Source organism: Plecotus auritus, assembly GCF_963455305.1.
Source record: "Plecotus auritus genome assembly, chromosome: 12".
Lineage (NCBI taxonomy): Eukaryota > Metazoa > Chordata > Mammalia > Chiroptera > Vespertilionidae > Plecotus > Plecotus auritus.
The window spans coordinates 7915170-7932065 of NC_137778.1; the positions used below are offsets into that span (position 1 = coordinate 7915170).

General features: G+C 41.4%; 2 protein-coding genes across 3 annotated transcripts in view; both read left to right on the top strand.

Moving 5' to 3' along the window:
• The first annotated feature begins 5557 nt into the window (after positions 1-5557).
• On the top strand, positions 5558-12399 carry SNRPE (small nuclear ribonucleoprotein polypeptide E). 2 transcript variants are annotated; one of them, XM_080647584.1, is made up of 5 exons: positions 5558-5689; positions 6201-6227; positions 7304-7366; positions 9303-9381; positions 11635-12399. In XM_080647584.1, the coding sequence occupies exons 1-5, from the start codon at positions 5636-5638 to the stop codon at positions 11688-11690; spliced, it is 279 nt and encodes a 92-aa protein (XP_080503710.1). In that variant the 5' UTR covers positions 5558-5635; the 3' UTR covers positions 11691-12399. The 2 variants fall into 2 exon arrangements, with proteins under 2 accessions (XP_080503710.1, XP_080503711.1); XM_080647585.1 differs by lacking the exon at positions 6201-6227 and having other exon boundaries at positions 5563-5671.
• Positions 12400-13456: 1057 nt separating this feature from the next.
• The window catches only part of SOX13 (SRY-box transcription factor 13), a 161496-nt gene continuing 158056 nt past the window's right edge, over positions 13457-16896 (top strand). The window contains exon 1 of the mRNA XM_080649222.1: positions 13457-13545. The gene's annotated coding sequence lies outside the window, so the exon portion shown is untranslated. The remainder of the gene's footprint in view (positions 13546-16896) is intronic.

Consider the following 16896-nt stretch of genomic DNA (forward strand, 5'->3'; position numbering starts at 1 on the left):
GAACATAGATTTTTTTTCTTTGTCAAATAGTAGTACCAATAAGTTGAATCAGCTTTTCACAAAAAGCAAAACATTTATATTTAGTTTTGAGTGATGATGATTTTCAATTTTAAAAATAGGAAAAAGGCCCAAATAATACAGTTTGGCTAAAGCCAAAAATTTCAAAATAGTTTGTGATTCATATATTTGTCTCAAGATCAATGATTTCTAAAATTTTGACCTTAACCTCAAATTCTAATGGGTCCTCTCTCATAGGGCCAGAACAGTTTGTTTTTTTTAAATACATTTGTGTGGGGTTTTTTTTAATATATATATATACCAGTAGCCCTGCACACGAATCCGTGTGCCAGTAGCTCTGTGCGGGGCCTGGCCGCTCCGTGCCCGCTGCCCAGAGGCTCTCTGCGGCCCAGAGGCCCATCCGCGGCCGGTTGTGGAACGCTTGCCTCGTCGCCGCAGCGACAAAGCAAGAGTTCCACCAGGCTGCTCACACTGCCTGCTCTCAGCAGCCGCCCCCCCCCCCCCCCGCCCCCGCTCCGGGACTGGGGGACTCTGGCGGGCACTACCATATTTGTGATGGAGTGATGGTTAATTTAATTTGTATTACCCTTTTATTAGATAGGATTTTTTTATTGATTTCAGAGAAGAAGGAAGAGGGAGGGAGACATCCATGATGAGAGAAAATCATTGATCGGCTGCCTCTTGCAAGTCCCCCACTGGGGTTTGAGCCCACAACCCAGGCATGTGCCCTTGACTGGAATCAAACCTGGACCTTTCAGTTCGCAGGCCAACGTTTTATCCACTGAGCCAAAACCAGCTAGGGCCAGAGCTGCTTTTCATCTTGACCAATCTTTGAAACTGTAGAGATTAGACTGATGTTTAGTATAGTTTCAGAAATAAAGCTTATTCTATGTTGGCCAAAGTTTTATGATCCTTTTCTAAAACTGTGGCTTCATGTTGCTGGAATATTTTTGCAGTTCTTAATACTTTCTTTGAATTTGTCAGTTTAGCAACAGGAACTGAGGTTACCAGTTGCTAACTCTTTAATAGGTAACATTTTTAAACTAGCTTAACATTTATTGATTATTTAGTGTATACCTCTTACTTTACATAACCATTTTGATACTAAGTCTTACACTGCATTGAAAATCACTGCTTTTGTCTTCACGGTAGTGTCAAAGTGATCAGATTTATCAAGAAAGTACAAGCATATTCTTATGTGCAATTGGGTTCAATTCGTTTCAAGAGCTCTTTTTTTCTTAAATCATCTTTGAAAGCTGCTCAATAATCGGTGCAAGTTTCCACAACCCACACATCTGACTGCATTAATTTTTCAGATTCCATTTTGAATTTTCAAAATGATGTCAGTTAAGGGCATGAGCACAAAGAAAATACTTAACCATTTTCTTAGCACGGTAAAATAAAATGGACAAAGAATAAGCAATTACCTTAGATAAGAACAGCCATCTGGAATTTAAATTTAAGAAATCAGGAGTCCCAAGATTTACTGAGTGGGCCTATGAAAGTAGATTTTGGTTGGGTTTAACTGCTATGTTGTTACTGTCATAGTCAATGACAGGAGTGGAGAACCTTTTTTCTGCCAAGGGCCATTGGATATAACACAGGCCATATAAAATTATCAACTTAAAAATTAGCCTGCTATGTTTGGTCAAATATTTAATTAACTACGAATGCCTTGACAGGGCCAGACCAAATTATTTCACAGGCCTTATACAGCCTGCTGGCTGGATGTTCCCCACCCCAGTCTATGATAATGAGCAAAAAACAGTGTATTAAAACTTGGTATTGGCCAAAACCGGTTTGGCTCAGTGGATAGAGCGTCGGCCTGCTGACTGAAGGGTCCCAGGTTCGATTCCGGTCAAGGGCATGTACCTTGGTTGCGGGCACATCCTCAGTGGGAGGTGTGCAGGAGGCAGCTGATCGATGTTACTCTCTCATCGATGTTTCTAGCTCTCTATCCCTCTCCCTTCCTCTCTGTGAAATATCAATAAAATATATTTAAAAAAAAAAACAAAAAAAAAAACTTGGTATTGGCCTGTCCCTGAATGTTTTGGTTTTTAGACTCTGATTTGTCCTCAGGAGTAAAGCAAAAATCTGTAGAGTTAAGAGTATAAGGGTAAACAGCTCAGGCAAGTGGATTGAGCACCATCCTATGCACCAAGAGTTCACTGGTTCAATTCCTTGTCAGGGCAATAAAATCATTTTTATTTTTTAAAGAGTAAGGGTAAACAACCAAGTTCAGACTAAAGGCAGAGAAGGAAGAATGCTCAAATATAAGACAACTGCTTATTGAACAAGTGAATATAGATATAGATAGTGGGGCAACACTTCGTATATTTGAAGACCATTTGTATTTCCTTTGCTATAAATTGATCACTTCCATTGCCAATTTTTATTTTGGGTCTTTGTATTAGATTAAATCTGACTGCAAATTCTTTCACATACGTCCTGTGAAGAGGTGGGCTCTATTTTCCAGCTCTGAATCTGGCCTGGTGTATGAATACTAGACTAGTTCCAGGCCTTTATGGGTAACTTCAGCCTTGGTTTATTAGAGCCCTGGGGTCCCTCATATAAAAAACCATACTAGCCTTGGCTGGTCTGGCTCAGTGGATAGAGCATCGGCCTGCAGACTGAAGGCTCCCGGGTTCAATGCCGGTCAAGGGCACATGCCCGGATTGTGGGCTCAACCCCCAGTGGGGGGCATGCAGAAGGCAGCCAATCAGTGATTTTCATCATTGATGTTTCTATCTCCCTCTCCCTTCCTCTGAAGTCAATAAAAATATTTCTTTTAAAATAAGATAATTTTTAAGAACAAGAGAGATGAAATATCTATGATTAAACTAGATAAACTAGAAAGAAAAAAATAAAACTTCTCAAAGATTCAAAGGAAAATTTGAACAAACAGAAAGACATCATGTATTTAGATTAAAAAATAATTCTAAGTTGTTCTAGAGTTTAATGTAATCACAGTGAAAATACCATAAGGATTTTTTTTTTTTTAATTAGAGGAACTAAGTTTGTGGGGGAAATAACCAAGAATAGCTAGGAAAAATTTACCTACTTTTTAGTCCTACCAAGTAACAAAACATTACAAAGCTATAATATTTTTAACAGTGATACTGGTCCATAAATAGATACAAAGATCAAATGAACAACACTATATACATACACACATATACTTGTTACATTTATAAATGTATTTTAAGTTGAATGGGGAACAATGAGTCATTTTTTTTTGTAAAGATGATGGAAAACTGGGCAGCCATCTTGAAAGTATAAAGCTGTTATCAATTCCAGGATACACTGGGAGAAATTCTAGATTAAATCTCATTCAAAGATTTAAATGTAAAATAGCAAAATCATTTTTTAAAGCAAACCACTTCTGATGAGTTGTATAATCAGTCAAATGATCACTTACAGGGATCAATCCCTAAAAGTTTAGGAATCTTGACTTTAGGAACAGGAAGATGCAAAACAAGTAGCTAAGCATCTCTGGTGGAATGGCTATGCCAGTGTGTTCTATCCATGCTGTCTCTGAATTCAGCAAATCTACCTCGTTGCCTCTGTGCACAACATGACCCTCTATTGGGTTTGAGGCAGGAAAATTTCTTAAATAATACCTTACGCATTTTCAAGCTCCCTACAATTTAAAAATCATTTTCATTTCCTTTGATCTCAACACTTTTATGAGGTCGGCATTAATATTATTTATCCTCCTTAAACAGAAGACTTCATTCAGGTAAAGCAGGTTATGTTTCTGCCACTTGCCACTTGTCTGTCTAGACAAGTGCTTTCAACTCTGAGCTTCAGGTTCCTCATCTATAAAATGGGTATTCCAATTAAATGAAATTTCTGTCAGGCCACAAGCCCATGACATAACTTAATAAATTACAGCTCTTCTTCTATGTTACCCAGGAAACAATTACCTTTTACACTGAGGTATATGTACACACATACTACTTCCCTAAAACTTCAGTCCCTTAGGAAGGAACGTTTGTATCTCCATTTTGGTAACAACTAAGCCAAGATGTGGTAAAGCTAAAGAATTGATCCTTGGTCATACACTACAAGTGAAATGGATTTGAGCCCTGCAATCAGATTTCAGGGCTTTCACGCTAAATTGCCGTGCTCTGTCGCCTCCTTACAATAACTCCCACAAAGATGATAAGAGTTGAATTCATAATGGAGCAAACCACTACCGCTGGCTTTGTAATCAGATTGTGGCTAAGAGTGCCAGGTGGATTTGGGCTTCTTGCCGCCCTATCCTCTCCACCACAACGCTGCCATCAAGCCTAAATTCCAAGGAAACAGGCTTTAGAAAAAATACTAAGTCTTGGGTTTCAGCACCAAAAACAAATGGAAAAGGAAAAGTACTAAACCAACCCATTTTACTGAGAGAGGTAAGCAACAGGATGATTTGTCTCTTAAGCTGTGGTACCTTTACACCAGGGAATACTATGCAGCAATAAAAAAGAAGGAGCCCTGACCGGCTTGGCTCAGTGGATAGAGTGTCGGCCTGTGGACTCAAGGGTCCCAGGTTCGATTCTGGTCAGGGGCATGTACCTTGGTTGCGGGCACATACCCGGTGGGGAGTGTGCAGGAGGCAGCTGATACATGTTTCTCTCTCATTGATGTTTCTAACTCTCTCTCCCTCTCCCTTCCTCTCTGTAAAAAAATCAATAAAATATATTTAAAAAATAAAATAAAATAAAAAAGAAGGATCTCTTACCCTTTGAGACAGCATGGAGGGACCTAGAGAATATTATGCTAAGCGAAAGAAACCAGTCAGAGAAAGGCACGTATTACATGATCTCACTCATACTGGAATCTAATGAACAACATAAAACAAACTGAACAAAATAGATCCAGAGGCAGAAGCATAGAACAGACTGCGGAATCTCAGAGGGAAGGTGGGGGAGGGTGGGTGGGTAGGAAGAGATCAGCCAAAGAACTTGGATGCGTATGTGCATAACCTATGGACACAGACAATAGTGTGGTGAAGGCAGGGGGCGGGGGATGGGGGAGAGGGGGCGAGGGGGAGAAGTCGGCTAGAAGACGTCAATGGGGGGGAGGGGGATGTGTAATACTTTCAACAATAAAGATTTATTTTTTTTAAAGCCACAGTGGCTAGTGTGGCTCAGTGGATAGAGCGTCAGCCTGCGGACTGAAAGGTCCCGGGTTCAATTCCAGTCAAGGGCACATGCCCGGGTTGTGGGCTCGATGCCCAGTGCGGGGCGTGCAGGAGGCAGCTGATCCATGATTCTTGCTCATCATTGATGTTTCTATCTCTCCCTTCCTCTCTGAAATCAATAAAAATATATTGCGGGGTGGGGGTGGGGCAGGGGAAGACCCCTCAGATAATGGATACACAAACAGGCCGGTGTCTCCCCCGCCTCCCTCCAGATGGCGCTGTAGGGCCGACGCCCGTTCCAAAACGCGATTGCCTCCATTTGGCCTCCCCCGGAGGCTACAGAGCACCGAGAAAAGCTAGAGAAGCACTTCCCAGGAGCTGCGCAGGCCGCTATGCGAGCACCGCACACTTCCGCTTCCGGTTCTTTATTCCTGAAGTAGCTCTGAGGGAGCGTGCGGCTTAGTGTGATCTTTGTTAGCTTTCACCATGGCGTACCGTGGCCAGGGCCAGAAGGTGCAGAAGGTGATGGTGCAGCCCATCGTATCCTACGCAGGATGTCAGGACCGGGAGGTTCGGGCCAGAAAGCGGGGCGAAAAGGCAGACAGCGGGCTCGGAGGAGCGGTGTGCGCCTTCCACATCCCGTGAGCCCCCGCGGCGGCCGAGGCCCCGCGAAGGCGCGGGGCTTGGAGGAAGCGGGATGGGCGGGGGACGGCGTGGGCAGACCCTACCTGGGGCCGCGGGAGGGCGGTGGGGAGCAGAGGGGCGCAGCGTTAATTAGGTACTGCGAGCCATCCGGAGGTGTGGGTTTGGGGGAGGGGAAGGGGGAGGGGGAGGAAAATGGCGCCAAAGGAAACTCAGAGAGAGTGAGAGAGGAGACGGTTCCGCAGAGTATTTAGGAACCCTGATGAGTGCCTAGTTGGGTGCTTTCCGTGGCGTGGGCACCAGGCCTCGTTCCGAAAACATTCGGGGGGGGGAGGGGGGAGGGTAGTGACCAGTTCCTGGGAGCAGAGAGTATGCCGTGCGTGTACTTTTTCTTTAACCGTTGGTGCAGAACCTCATCTTCAGATACTTGCAAAATGTACGTAAGTTGTGTGTTGTTAACTTGTTTCGTCACCCTGTGTGATCACTGTGTTCTGCAGTTAAAAAGAGGACATTGTGGAGGTGGGGGTGTATTCAAGGGGAAGGGGTGCAGGGAAAGTCGAATGTAACAAAATGGTGTGGAGCCATGGTAACTGCAAGCATGTAAAGAATTGTGTTAATACTTTGCAAGACCAAAAGTACTAATTTCAAACAGTAATTATTGGCGGACGTGTCAGTGGTGGTGGGTATCGGTACTTGGGTTGGTGGCGATTATGGCCAGAACATTGGCCCTTTTCCCCTTCTTCCCCCTAGGATGGAACATGGGGAGGATAATTCAGTTAGCTTTAAACCATGTAACAAAGTAGTGGTTTTAATACCCAGAGGGAAACTCAGGTATAGAAAAGACACTCCAAAAGGAAGAGGGGAGGGATAGGGTTAGAGGATTTAGGGGACAGCCTGCTTTCCTTTGGGGGAATATTTAGCAGCAGAGTCTGCGTTGGCAATACAGAGTGTATAAATTATCTCTGAAAGAAAATGTAGGGCCTTTTGCTCTGACAAATTTTAGTGTGTGACAACACAATTGAAAAACATTAATTTCAAGCCATTGTAATTTTTAATCACCATAATTGAGGGTTTCTTTCCTGATTATTAAATGTGAGGCCTGGAAAACAAACTGGAGTAAGCTGTTTTAGAGCTGGATTTTACTATAGCACATAAGAAAGAAGACCTTGGTCTTTAGAATTTACTGCTTTGTGCTCTACTGACACCAATTTTCACTCTAAATGTATTGAAACTAGAAGCAGTAAGAAATATGATTGAGTCCCAAGTCACAGGAAGATTAAGGTGTCTAGCTTGGGACTGTCTGGTCCCAGTGCAGCATTTATTACATGAGAATGTTTCTTGTCAAGTAAGTAGTCTTGGTTATCAATTCTGATATGAGTCAAATGGTTAAAACTCTTGGTTTTTATTTATTTTAGTTTAGTTTTTTTAAGGAGCCATATATCTCTAATGTTTGAGCACAGTGATTTGGATTTTGTGTACTTTTTAACATTTCTATTTTTATGATTATTTCAGAGATCTCGGATTCAGGTGTGGCTTTATGAGCAAGTGAATATGCGGATAGAAGGCTGTATCATTGTGAGTACCTGGGATATTTTATCTTAGAGCAGTTTGTTATAGAAAAAGATCTCACCAAAAAGAAAAAGATTTCATAAAAAATGGCCAGCCAGAGCAGTGTACAAAAAAGTCAAAGATCCAACCCAAGGAAAGTGTTTCGGGACCCACTGCCCTTGTCTCCTTTTTTTACTTGATAGAGATTGGGTAATTCATAAAATAGAAGGAAAATTGATTTTTAAAAATAATCTAAACATTAATATTTGAAGGAGGGGGGTAAAAAATAAAATTAGAGGGGGTTGAGGATTGATGGAACATAATTCTGGGTTAGGCCATACCTGATGGAGCTGAGTCGGATTAGTTAAATAAGATTCTCAGGATGACAGAATACCTTGAATAATGTTTTTTGGGATTTTTTTTTTTTTAATCCTCACCCAAGGATGTGTTTTACTGATTAGATTGATGTGAAAGAGAAACATCTATTGGTTGCCTCCTATGTGCACCCCTACCAGGGATTGAACCTACAACCTAGGTATGTGTCTTGACCGGAATCTAACCTGTAACCTTTTTGGTGTATGGGACGACACTCCAACCAACTGAACCACACAGCTGGGGCTTAAGTAATGTTTTGTGTGTGTGTGTTTTATTGATTTCCGAGAGGAAGGGAGAGAAATAGAAACATCAGTGATGAGAGAGGATCATTGATCGGCTGCCTCCTGCACACCCCCTACTGGGGATTGAGCTTGCAACCTGGACATGTGCCCTGCCCGAATCAAACTGTGACCTCCTATCCTGGTTTATAGGTCGACGCTCAACCACTGAGCAGCACCGGCCGGGGTTAAATGACGTTTTAAAGAAAGATGAAATATGACTAAAAATTTGCCCTTTAGGCATCATAGATTTCTTTAATAATCTCACTTTCCCTGTTTATTAGTTGAAAAACAAGAGTGATGGTTAGTGGTGATAGTGTTTTGTGGGGAACATGGGAAAAGCAGTGGCAGAAGGTAATTCATGCATGTACACACATACTGTATATCGAATAGGTTACAAAAGATAGGTAGAGTGGCTCTTTAACATAGCTAATGAATTTTTAAGGCCAAAAGGTTTAAGATCTAATGGAGTGTGTTCTGGCTTTCTTTGTTATTTAAAAATAGAGTAGAAGGTGGTTCTTCATCTGAAAGATCAGTGAAGGGATGAATTTCTGAAGTTAGTTGGCATTTCTGTATCTAAATGGGTATATTTATTTAGAACTAGAGGCCTGTGTGTCTCTCAGCCCAGCCTGCACCCTCTCCCATCTGGGACCCCTTGAGGGATGTCCAACTGCCCGTTTAGACCCGATCCCGGTGGCATCGGGTCTAAACGGGCAGTTGGACATCCCTCTCACAATCCAGGACTGCTGGCTTCCAACTGCTCGCCTGCCTGCCTGATTGCCCCTAACCGCTTCTGCCTGCCAGCCTGATCACCCCCTAACCGCTTCTGCCTGCCAGCCTGATCACCCCCTAACCACTCCCCTGCCAGCCTGATCAACGCCTAATTGCTCCCCTGCCAGCCCAATTACCCCTAACTGTCCTCCCCTGCCAGCCCGATTGCCCCTAACTGCCCTCTCCTGCCAGCCTGGTCACACCTAACTGCCCTCCCCTGCCAGCCTGGTTTCCCCTAACTGCCCTCCCCTACAGGCCTGGTCACCCCCAACTGCCCGCCCCTACTGGCCCAGTCACCCCTAACTGTCCTCCCTTGCCAGCCTGTTTGCCCCTAACTGCCCTCCCCTGCAGGCCTGGGTTCCCCCCCAACTGCCCTCCCCTGCCGGCCATCTTGTGGTGGCCATCTTGTGTCCACATGGGGGCAGCCATCTTGTGTGTTGGAGTGATGGTCAGTTTGCATATTACTCTTTTATTAGATAGGATAGGATGGTTTGAATGTGATCTTACTTGAAGATGACATTAATGGCTTGTTTTTCTAGGGTTTTGATGAGTATATGAACCTCGTATTAGATGATGCAGAAGAGATTCATTCTAAAACAAAGTCAAGAAAACAACTAGGTAAGAATATAGTGTTACAGAATTTTAGAGATGTTTATTCACTTGCAGAATTTAGTTCATGTTTACATTTAGTTTGCACTTGGAAAGTTATATTTGGTGGGGGAGAGGTTACATTTGAAATCATCCTCTGTCATTTACTCCACACCATTTCTACTTCTGCCTCTCCACTCAACTAGTTCTCACCGATGTTACCAAAGACTAATGGAGTTAAATCTAATGGTCATTATCAGTCCTCATTTTACTGTCGTCTGAACAGCATTTGGCCACTCCCTTTTTAATATATTGTTCCTTTGGCTCTGTGATACTATACACAGGTTTTCATTTATAGTTAACTGTTTCTTTTCACACTTTTGTATATTCATCCTTTGGGACCCAATCATTAAATGTTTAAATTGCTCAAAGCTTGGTTGTATCCTTCCTGTCACTCTGTATTTTCTTAGGCACTCAAGACTACACCTTCAGTTACCATCTATATATATAGTCATGTGCCTCATCACAACATTTTGGTTAATGATGGACCACATACACCATGGTGGTATACCATAGAGCATAGTGTGTAAATGCACTCTATGCTTGCACAACTATGAAATCACTTAATGACTACATTGACTCTTAAATTTACCTCTCAGAGCCTGTTAAACATTTCTACTTGAATTGAATGTCTCAAAGCTCCTCAAAGTTAGCATATCAGAAATCAAACTCAGTTCCTACCCCTCACACTTCTAGAGCTGTTTTAGTGTTCCCTGCCTTAGTGACAGCACCCATTTCTATTCGGTTCATTAATTGATTTCTCTGCAACTACCTCATCCCTCTCCGGTTTGCTCCTCAGGCTTTACTAATCTTTTAGAAACACCAGTCTGACCTTGTCATTCCTGTGCTTGACGTCCTTCCTTCAATGGCTTCCTGCTGCTTGTAGGATAAGAAAGTTTATAATGTATTCTGCAAGGTTCTTTATGACCTGTGCTTATCCCCATCTGCTCTTGCTTCATTTTCTGAGCTTCATCCACATTTGTCTTTTTTTTTTTTTTCTTTTTTTTTTTCAGTTCTTTCAATCTGCACATTTACCCCACCATAAATCTTTGTATATCCTGGTCCTTATGTCTGTAGGACTCACATGATGTGTCACCTCCTCCCCGGGTTTGGTTTGGTTTTGCTTGGAGTGGGAATTGGGCAGATCTTATTACCAAGATCCGAATGTGAGGGTGCACAGACAGGGTGTGCTGTGCTCTCTGAGTTTGTAGTAAAATATTCATTAGTGGGTATTATTTTATTAATTTCTCCCCCACTGGACCAGATGCTCCATAAGTGCATGCATGAGTCCCATCTTTTTTGCTCCTTAATATGCTCAGTGCCTAGCATGTAATAAAAACTGAAAAATATTTGATCAATGAACACAATTTCTTAACCCAATTAACAGAAGGTCTTTAGGGTTCATGGTTTCATCAAGAATAACTGAATCATTTTTATCAAAATCCCATTAACTTAGGTTTATGTAGGCATTTTGTGTTTTTAGTTGCTTAATGCCTGGTTCATAGCTCACTAGGCCTTTATCAGTGGTGAGCTTCAGGTGTCTCTTTTCTGGACCCTGAGGATTCTCTTGAGCTACACTGGGTCTGTGGAGAGTAGTTTCTGAAAGTGTTATATTTTGCTCTGCTTCTTCCTGCTTAAGCTATTTTTGTGAAAGCCTAGATTTTTAAAATGTAAACATGTATCTGGAAAGGCAGGCTAGTGTTATTGACATATTATTTATAAATAACTTATGAAATGTTGAATTCCCATAGTAGTGTCTTGTAAATGTAGAAAATAATATTACTTGTAGTGGAAGCCTGGGAAAGGGAAACGATTTGATCAGTACTGGGGTTGATTTGCATTTCTCAAACTGTTTTACTGAACACCAGTGTTCCTGAAGATATTATAGATATTTCTCAGGAAAAATGTATACTTTGCTCAAATTGGTTTAGGAAATGTTGGGTGAAACTTAAACAGGTATGTTTATTGAAGGATGAAATCTTCAACATACTAAGAACTCTAAGAATGAGGTTATAGTATGCTGCATTTTCTAAACTTGACATACAACTCATTTCCCAACTTCTGCAAATGCTGAGCATTGGGAAATGTTGGGGTAGACCTATTTAGTTAACTTAGTCTACAGAAACTGTACTTTACATAAAATAACATTTCTCTACCTTCATTAAGTAATAGTTGAAAAGTGCATATGCTCTAATTTATGCACTTTTTAATTTTGTGTTGCAGGTCGGATCATGCTGAAAGGAGATAATATTACTCTGCTCCAAAGTGTCTCCACCTAGAAATGACTTAAATGTTAAGTGAGGAATTACTAAGAAGCAATACAGTTTGTGTTTTATGTTGTCCTTTCCTGGGAGAATATGTCTTACCCATTTATTCATATTGGCTTACAATACCCTTAAGATACTACCAGATGACAATAAATGATGTTGAATTGTTTTTGTTAAAAAAATTTACATTGTTTCTTTCTAGCCAGTGGTAGAGACTTTTTACATAGTGGCACTATTAGCTAGCTGTTGGTATTTTAGTGTTCTGAAGGGTGGCTCTTGGCCCTGGCACTTAATTTTCACAGAGCCAGATCTCTAGATTCTTAAGGCAAAGAGTAGGAATTCTGTTTGATAGGTAAGCTTCTGATATGGGTGGAAGAGGACAGGAGGGTTCACAGAAATAAAGGCAAGTATACTAATAAATGTCTTCATCATCAGTTCTAATTGTGGGTGCTGGAACTACAGTTTCTAACCACAATAGGTTGGGGATATAACAGCTACAGTATTTAAAAATAGAGTCATTGTATGAGTTCTTTGTTATTTTATCACCAAGATCCGAATGTGAGAAGTATTTGGGTATAGGCAAAGAATGAAATACCTTAAAGGTACATTTAAAATGAGCTCTGTTAAGCATTAACAAGAGGGACACTGGGATTGGTAACCTGAAAAAGACCATAAGCAGCACTGGTAAGTGGAATAATAAATCATGTCAGTTGGAAAAACACCTGTCTCTTCTCCAAGAATTTTGATTCCTCCCCCAGTAATTGCTTATTTTCTAATTGAATTGTGTGGTCAAATCTCTCCTTCCCCAATATCTCAGGACTAGAGGCCCGGTGCATGATTTCGTGCACCAGTGGGGTCCCTCGGCCTGGCCTGCTGGATTGGGCCAAAACTGACCAACATTCCCCGAGGGGTCCCAGATTGTGAGAGGTTGCAGGCCAGGCTGAGGGACCCCACCGATGTACGATCGGGGTTGGGGAGGGATGTGGGAGGTTGGCCAGCTGGGGAGGGACCGCAGGAGGGCACCAGGGTGTGTCCAGCCCATCTCGCTCAGTCCCGATCAGTCGGACCCCAGCAGCAAGCTAACCTACCAGTTGAAGCATTTGCCCCCTGGTGGTCAGTGCACATCATAGGGAGCAGTTGAGCAGCCTTAGCATATCATTAGCATATTACCCTTTGATTGGTTGAACCGACCAGACACTTCGCATATTAGGCTTTTATTGTATAGGATGGTTCTAGTAAGAATTTTGTTAAATAGCTATGGAGCATCTGCTGTTAGACACAAAGTTAAATAAATACAATGAAACAGACTGGCAAACAAATAGCTTCAATACCATGCATTAAGTGCTATTTAAATTGGATCTTGAAAGATGGGATAGGCCTACCTTAAAATTCTGGTAATGGGCAGTATTATTTAGTGTAGGTGAGGAAGGACCAAGAAGTCCAGTTCCTGCTTTTCTTTAAACAGTAAAAGAAACCCTTTGTGAGGAAGATTTATAGGTGAGTGTAGAGACCTAGCTTACAATTTGGCATTTTAGCTGTTCCACTACTATTTGACCTTGTGCTTTCTTGGTAATATTTTGAAATAAAGGGCTGTTTTAGCTCTTAACGTTTGGGTTTGGAATTCATTGAACCTGCTGCAGCATAGCACGCAAAGGAAACGGCGGGCAGCAGAGGGAGCTGCAGCCCTGAGACTGCGCCAGCCTTTCCGGTGGAAAGCTTTTTAAGAGCAGAGAGCAAAGGCTGCAGCTTTCTTGGCACCAAAATAGCTGGGAAGAAGGATAAAAGCTGGAACAATGTAATCCCTAAGCAAACATGCCGGCTGCTGCTTCCATTTCCTTGTGCGACCCTTCTGACCTGGCTGCCCTGTGTAAGCAAAACTGCCTGCTGTGGCTTATTCTGAATGGATCAAGATGTGCACGTTTCGGTTTTTGACAGCAAGTGATGAGAAGTAAGGTGCAGTCCAATTCTTACAATTGAGTTCTGTATTTAGAGATCTGCTTGCTTTTGTGTTCTACCATAACCTGTGGGGTTTGCTTTTTAAGTTGTACTTTTCCACAGTCTAGATTTGTTTTCTTCCAACTGAATTTCTATTATAGGAGGCATTGCGTTCTCCTTCATTAAGGTTGTCAAAGCATGCTGTGAGAAGCTGCTCTTGTTGGCAGCCCTTGGTAAGTGAGCAGTTGCTTTTCTGGAGTGGCTGTTGGTTCCCAAGGGGGTCTTCTAACCACCCACTAACTCTCTTGTAACATTGCTGAAGAGGGGAGGAGAAAAGTAGACTGGGCTTGGTGTTCCTTCAGTACAGGGGTGGGGAACCTTTTTTCTGCCAAAGACCGTTATAACATTCAAGGGCCATACAAAATTATCACCTTAAAAATTAACCTGCTGTATTTGGTCAAACATTTAATTAACTCACCCCTAATGCTTTGGCAGGGCCAGATCAAATGATTTCTCGGGCCTTATATGGCCAACAGGCTGGATGTTCCCCACCCCTGCTTTAATAGGTGGGGAGAATGGCCCTAACCGGTTTGGCTCAGTGGATAGAGCGTCGGCCTGTGGACTGAAGGGTCCCAGGTTCGATTCCGGTCAAGGGCATGTACCTTAGTTGCAGGCATATCCCCAGAAGGGGGTGTGCAGGAGGCAGCTGATCGATGTTTCTCTCTCATCGATGTTTCTAACTCTCTAACCCTCTCCCTTCCTCTCTGTAAAAGTTCAATAAAATATATTTTTTTAAAAAAATAGGTGGGGAGAACGAAGGATAAAAATGGTTTGAATTCTCTAGGATTTTGTGTTTGCAGGCACCAGTATTGTATTTGTCAGTTTCAGGATTAGAGAGTGGATCTCTAATTTGGATAAGGCATTACTGGCTAGGAAGTAAGCCTAATAGGCAGTATCTCATGCTAACTGACACAGGAGCTTTTTAAAAATTAATTATTCCTTCTAGAACTAATCATAACCACCTACTTATGGTATGCTTTTGGGAGGAGATGAGATGCTTGGTAAAACTTCTTAAGGTGGCATGAGAATTTAAGTCTGTCAGGACCTAGAGTTTAATTTTTTTGTTATTCCTCAAGGATATTTTCCCATTTGACTCCCCCCCCCCCTTTTTTTTAGAGAGGGTAGAAGGGATGGGGGAAAGAGATGTGAGAGAGAACGATTGGTTGCCTCCTGCACATGCTCCAACCGGGCCTGGGATTGAGCCTGCAACTGAGGTATGTGCCCTTGGACAGAATGGAATCTGAAACCCTTCAGTCTGTGGGCCAATGCTCTTAACCACTACAAAACCAGCTAGGGCTAGAGTTTAATATTAATTTAAAATAGATCCAATGGAATTTTTAAAAAGTGAATTTAAGAATATTAGCTTGGTACATGTTTATGATAAAAATGCAAACAGTACAGAAAGATACAAAGTAGAAAACAAGTCCTCCTTTCCCCATCAGTATTTTCCATTGATAATCACCCAAGAATTAGATGGTTATTTCTTTTTAAAAAAATTTTTTTTAAGTTTGGTAAAATACACATGTTATTTACTATCTTAACCATATTTAATTGTACAGCTCAGCAGTTTTAAGTTTATTTACACTGTTGTACAGCCAGTCTAGAACTTTTTCATCTTACAAAACTGAAACTCTGTACCAATTAAACAACTCACCATTTCTCCCTCCTCCAGCCCGTGGCAACCACCATTCTACTTTCTGTTTCTGAGTTTGACTATTTTATTTTTTTTAATATATTTTATTGACTTTTTTACAGAGAGGAAGGGAGAGGGATAGAGAGTTAGAAACATCGATCAGCTGCCTCCTGCACACTCCCCACTGGGGATGTGCCCGCAACCAAGGTACATGCCCTTGACTGGAATTGAACCTGGGACCCTTCAGTCTGCAGGCCGACACTCTAACCGCTGAGCTAAACCAGTTAGGACTGAATTTGACTATTTTAGATACTTGTATACTTGCTACATTTTGTTTATACATTCAGTTGTCAGTAGATACTTGGGTTGCTTCCACCTTTTGATTATTGTGAATAATATTGCTGTGAACCTGGGTGTACAGATATCTCTTGGAGACCCTGCTTTCAATTCTTTTGAGTATATCCCCAGAAGTGTTTTTGAGGAACAGCTGCTGCAACATTTTACATTCTTACCAACAATGCACAAGGATTCTAGTTTCTCCACGTCCTTTGCAAAACTTCCGTCTGTTTCTGATAGCAACCATCCTAATGGTTGTGAGGTGGTAATCTCATTGTGTTTTGATTTGCTTTCCCATAACAGTGATGTTGACTATCTTTTCATATGTTTATTGGTTATTTGTATATCCTCTTTGGAGAAATGTCTTAAGAGTTCACTGCCCGTTTTTAAACAGATTATTTTGTTGAGTTAAAAGAGTTTTTTTTACATATTTTCTCCCATTTTGTGGGTTGTGTTTTCACTGTCTTTCAAAGCCCAGTCTTTTTTAATTTTAATGTGATTCAGTTCATCCGTTTTTATTTTTGTTGCATATGCTTTTGGTGTCATAGGTATTTTTGTTTATTTGTGAAGACATACTACTTCTGCAGTTTGATTCTTATCAACAAAACTTAGACATATTTTCTTGTTAAACAGCTGAGATGTATTCCGTTGTATAAATCTCTTAATATAAGTATTCACCCACCCCCATTGATGGATATTTTAGGCTGTTTCCAATTTTTTGCTGTTAAAAGTTTTGTAATCACATCTCTATACCTGCTTTTCTCTGAAATTTTCTGTGAGATTAATTTTTTAGAAGTGGAATTGCTAGATCAAAGGATATACACATTTAAAAATTCTATAGAGCCGAAACCGTTTTGGCTCAGTGGATAGAGCGTCGGCCTGTGGACTGAAAGGTCCCGGGTTCGATTCCAGTCAAGGGCATGTACCTTGATTGCGGGCACATCCCCAGTGGGAGGTGTGCAGGAGGCAGCTGATCGATGTTTCTCTCTCATCAATGTTTCTAACTCTCTATCCCTCTCCCTTACTCTCTGTAAAAAATCAATAAAATATATTTTTTAAAAAAAATTCTATAGATATTCTAAATTGCCTTCAAGAGTACAAATTGGAAAATTATTTTTCTCATACAAGCCAACCATTAGGCAGCAGTTTTTTTGTTTTCTTGTTGTTTTTTTGTTTGTTTTTTGTTAGTACTCACCCAAGGATATTTTTCCATTTATTTTTACAGAGAGTGGAAGGGATGGGGGGAGAGAGAGA

Coding starts and splice junctions, on each gene's coding strand:
- SNRPE (XM_080647584.1), top strand. CDS start 5,636: ATGGCGTACCGTGGCCAGGGCCAGAAGGTGCAGAAGGTGATGGTGCAG. Junction 6,228..7,303: donor TCTTCAGATACTTGCAAAAT/GTACGTAAGTTG, acceptor TGATTATTTCAG/AGATCTCGGATTCAGGTGTG. Junction 9,382..11,634: donor AAAGTCAAGAAAACAACTAG/GTAAGAATATAG, acceptor TTTGTGTTGCAG/GTCGGATCATGCTGAAAGGA.